Here is a 4,469-nt window from a genome sequence, read left to right on the forward strand (position 1 = left end):
TTTCAGCCTCCACTCCCGCATCTTATCCTCCACGGAGGCCACTCCCACTTTGTGCCGAATAACTCTATTTATAATCTTATCCCTAATGGTACATCCACACATTCATCTTAACATTCTCATTTCTGCTGCTTTCATATGTACATGTGAGCTCTTGACTGGCCAATACTCCGCCCCATATGGCAGGGTAGGTCGAACCACCACTCTGTAAAATTTATCCTTAAGTTTTGGCAGCACATTTTTATCGTAAAGAACCCTGGAGGCAAACCTCCACTTCATCTACCCCGCTCCAATACGACGTGTGACATGCTCGTCGATCTCCTCGTTACCCTGTATAATATATCCGAGATACTTGAAACTACTTCTCTTGTGGATGACTTGAGTGTCGAGCTTCACATCCATGTCAGCTTCAAGGGTCCCACCACTGAATTTGCTCTTCAAGTACTCTATGTTTTGTCCTGCTCAACTTAAAACCTTTAGACTCCAAGGTCTTTCTACATACTTCCAACATCGCGTTGACCCCGCCTCGAGTCTCGTCTATCAGCACTATATCATCTGTAAATAACATGCACCAAGGGACCTCCCCTTGAATGCGCCGCGTCAGCACGTCCATCGCCAAGGTAAATAGGAACGGGCTAAGAGTTGATACTTGGTGCAGCCCTATCGTAACTGGAAAGTGTTCCAAGTCTCCTCCCACAGTCCTCACCCGTGTCTTAGCACCCTCGTACATATCTTTGATCAACCTAGTGTACGCTACTGGGACGCCGCTAACCTTCAAGCTCCTCCATAGAACCTCCATCGGAACTTTGTTGTATGCTTTTTCAAGGTCAATGAACACCATATGCAAGTCCTTTTTACTCTCCCTATACTGCTACACTAGGCTTCTCACTAAATGGATAGCTTCTGTTGTTGACTGCCCCGGCATGAATCCGAACTTCCTCCTCACCTTGGCTTCCATCACCCTTTCCCAAACCTTCATAGTGTGGCTCAACAGCTTTATATCCCTGTAGTTGTTGCAATTTTAGATATCGCCCTTGTTCTTGTAAAATGGAACCATCGTACTCTACCTCCATTCTTCGGGCATCCTTTTAGTCTTAAAAATAACATTAAATAACTCAATAAGCCACTCCAAGCCAGCTCGGCCCGCATTCTTCCAGAATTTTGTCTGGTCCCGTCGCTCTGCCCCTGCTCATCTTGTGCATCGCCCTCTCCACCTCTTCTGCCTTAATATGCCTATAATATCCAAAATCACGCTGACTCTCGGAGTGCTCCAACTCACCCAGCACAATACTTCTGTTCCCCTCCTCGTTCAATAATTTATGGAAGTATGCTTGCCATCTTCGTTTAATATGTGCCTCGTCTATCAATACTTTGCCATACACGTCTTTGATGTACTTCACTTGGTCCAAGTCTTGGGCCTTTCTCTCCCTCACTTTGGCCAACGGGAATAGCTTCTTGTCCTCGCTCTTGCCCCCAAGTTCCTCGTACAGACGTTCAAACGCCGCAGTCTTGGCCGCCGTAACTACTAACTTCGCCTCTTTCTTTGCCTTCTTATAACACTCCCGATATATCTTTCTATCCTCCTCGTCTGTACTCTCCACGAGTTTCAAATAAGTCGCTTTCTTAGTGTCCACCTTACCTTGGACCTCTTCATTCCACCACCAGTCCCCTTTATGATTCCCAGAATAACCCTTCGTGACCCCCAAAATTTCTCTAGCAGCTTCTCTAATGCAACCCTCTGTCATGGTCCACATCTTAGTTGCGCCCCCCTACTCTTCCATGCCCTCATAGCCAACAATCTCTCCCCCAACTCCTAATTTAACCTTGTATACTTCGACCCCTATTTTAGCAGCTGGCGAAAAGGTTTCATTCTACTGTTCTCCGTGAGTGGTCTAAATCAGCTGCGGTAGTTAAGGTTTGAAATAAATGAGCCTATACAATGTGATTTTCTGACAAATGAGGTTCGGATAAACCTATTCTATTCTGCACCTTGAATTTCGCCTTGGTTGACTTGCCACTTGTCTGTTTTGAGAATTAATGGAGGTGAGGGGATTGATATGCCCACATGATGCTAAATCTGATTAGTGATTAGGAAGAGCAGATTGAGCTCGATTTTACTGCAAATGGGAATATCATTTTGGTTCAATTGCTCCTTGAGGCATATCAATCCCCTCACCTCCATTTTGTTTGAAAACGATTATGAAAATAGAAGTTTGAATCGTAAAATAATGAAATGATAATTACAAATCTAAAAATAGAGATGCAATATGACGTTAATGAAACGTCATCCTCGCATCATCTTTTGCCATGAAATAAAATTTGGGTTAATTTGCAGGAATTGGCATGATTTAAATATGCTTCTACTTGTTTTGATTCCATTAAATAATATTCCCTTCGTCCACATTACTCCATTTGTCTTTAGTCTTGACACGATGACAAAAGTCCAAATCATGTGTCCCACTTTGGAGAAATACGTCTGGATTTGGAGACAATCATGTTTGACTTTCATGTTAATATTTAATCCTCAACTTTTCCTATTCCAAACTTCTTTTTACATGGAAATGGAAATAGACCCCAATTCATTTCATTTTCAGCTAAAGGTGACAGGGGGGTCCGGTCCGGTCCGAGTTGCTGATAAATGTGACCGGTTTTTTCCAACCGGTTTTACCGGGTCCGGGCTCATCCGGTGATTTAATGAATCGGAATGGTTACGGGCCGGGCCGGCTTTTTTGTAATTTTTTTTTGTATTTTGTATAACTATCGTAATTTATATTAAGATAAAGTTAAAATATAAAATAAAAAAATAATCTTATAAAAATAGTGTTTGAATCAAGAGTGCAAAGAATTTAAAATCCTTATATTTGAATATTTCATTAAGAGATAATAGAATACAATGAAGATGGAAAAAAATTGCACTTATAATTTTGCAAGTTCTTTTTTTATTTCAAACTTGCAAATTAAAGTTTATATTTAGCAACAACTAAATTAATGAAAAAGAGTAAATTCAAAGTTTAATTATTAAATATAAATCCAGAACTTCAAAGTTTTTGCATTGCTTTAGTAAGTTCTTCATAATCAATATGAACTTCTTGGCCATCTTCTGGAATGTTAAATTCAGATGGGTGGACATGTGTTAATATATCTCCAAGTTCCTCGTCTTCTGGTTTATCAACATCTTCACGTCACTGATTTCTTCGTTCCGATCTAATCTAATCTCTGAAACATACTAAAACTTCCAAAGTATTGCTTCCCAATGAGTGACAGGTGTCTCCTAGTTGTTGTCTTGCTTGACTAAATGCACTCTCTGATGCAACAGTTGAAATTGGCACATTCAGCACGTCCCGAGCCATAGCGGAAAGAACAGGAAATTGCTTTTCATTCTCATGCCACCATCCCGACGGTGAAAATTCCTTTGTGTGAGACTCTGATTTCTTTTGCAAGTAGAATTGAAGTTCATCAATGTTCCTGCTACTGGTTTGAGTGGAAGGAAATGTAGCCCAAATATTATGACCATGAAGGCCTTCATCTTTATCCATAGTAGAAGTAGTACAATGCATAGTGAGATTAACATTGCCTACATTAATAGCATCATCATCAATTATATCTGCATAATAATTATATAATTATTGTAAATAATCATTTAACTTGTTCATACAACAATATATATCTGGGATTTCAGTTAGTCCAATCTCCATATAAGTATATAACGCATTGATTTAAAGTATTGATTAATTGGTGACAATTAGACATCTTTATAGAAGGATTTAAAACAACACCAATTAAGTAAATCGGAGGAATTGAAAAGAAATATTTTTTGAATTTGTCTCGCATTTTTTCAACAACATCCTTATATTTTTCTCTCTTCTTAAATTGAGAGAGTAAAAAAGAAATTTCAGCTATATGTACTAAAGCCATAGTAACAGTAGGGTAAATTTATGTAAAAATTGAACTACATCATTAATAGCCTCCCAAGTATTAGTTGTTAACATACAGTTTGGATCAGTACAATGCGCATTTGCAGCTTCAGTTATCGGCAATCTATACTTCATACTTGTAGCAACATTTTAAAAATAAGTTTGTATAATTTCATCTGGTAACAATTCCATCTTATGTTTAAAATCATCTTTACAAATTTTGCATATAACTCTATCAGAATTCTCAATTTAGTCAAAATATTTCCAAACCTTACTTCTTTTTCTCCGATTAGTAGTCGAGGCCGCAGGTGGTCTACTACTAGCGCCACAACCACCATCCTTGCTACCAACTCCAACACTACTAGGTGTAAGTGGTGTCTCATCTTCAATTTCTAATTTATTATCCTCTATACCGAAATCTTTCTGTAATTATTCATAATCTATATTATTATCAGGTGATATTTTTATAAATATGTGTAAAGTTATTTAAATTACTACTAGATGTTGAAGTAGTACCTCTTTTTCTATTTTCCCGATTACACCGATTAGCAACCTTAT

General features: G+C 38.5%; 1 protein-coding gene across 1 annotated transcript; it reads right to left on the reverse strand.

The window, feature by feature from the left end:
* Window positions 1-1,112: 1,112 nt before the first annotated feature.
* LOC138895304 (uncharacterized) lies at window positions 1,113-1,751 on the reverse strand. Its single transcript, XM_070179982.1, has one exon. The coding sequence runs from the start codon at window positions 1,749-1,751 to the stop codon at window positions 1,113-1,115; it is 639 nt and encodes a 212-aa protein (XP_070036083.1).
* Window positions 1,752-4,469: the final 2,718 nt, after the last annotated feature.

The sequence above is a fragment of the Nicotiana tomentosiformis genome, chromosome 7, assembly GCF_000390325.3.
Source record: "Nicotiana tomentosiformis chromosome 7, ASM39032v3, whole genome shotgun sequence".
Lineage (NCBI taxonomy): Eukaryota > Viridiplantae > Streptophyta > Magnoliopsida > Solanales > Solanaceae > Nicotiana > Nicotiana tomentosiformis.

Coding starts and splice junctions, on each gene's coding strand:
- LOC138895304 (XM_070179982.1), bottom strand. CDS start 1,751: ATGTGGACCATGACAGAGGGTTGCATTAGAGAAGCTGCTAGAGAAATT.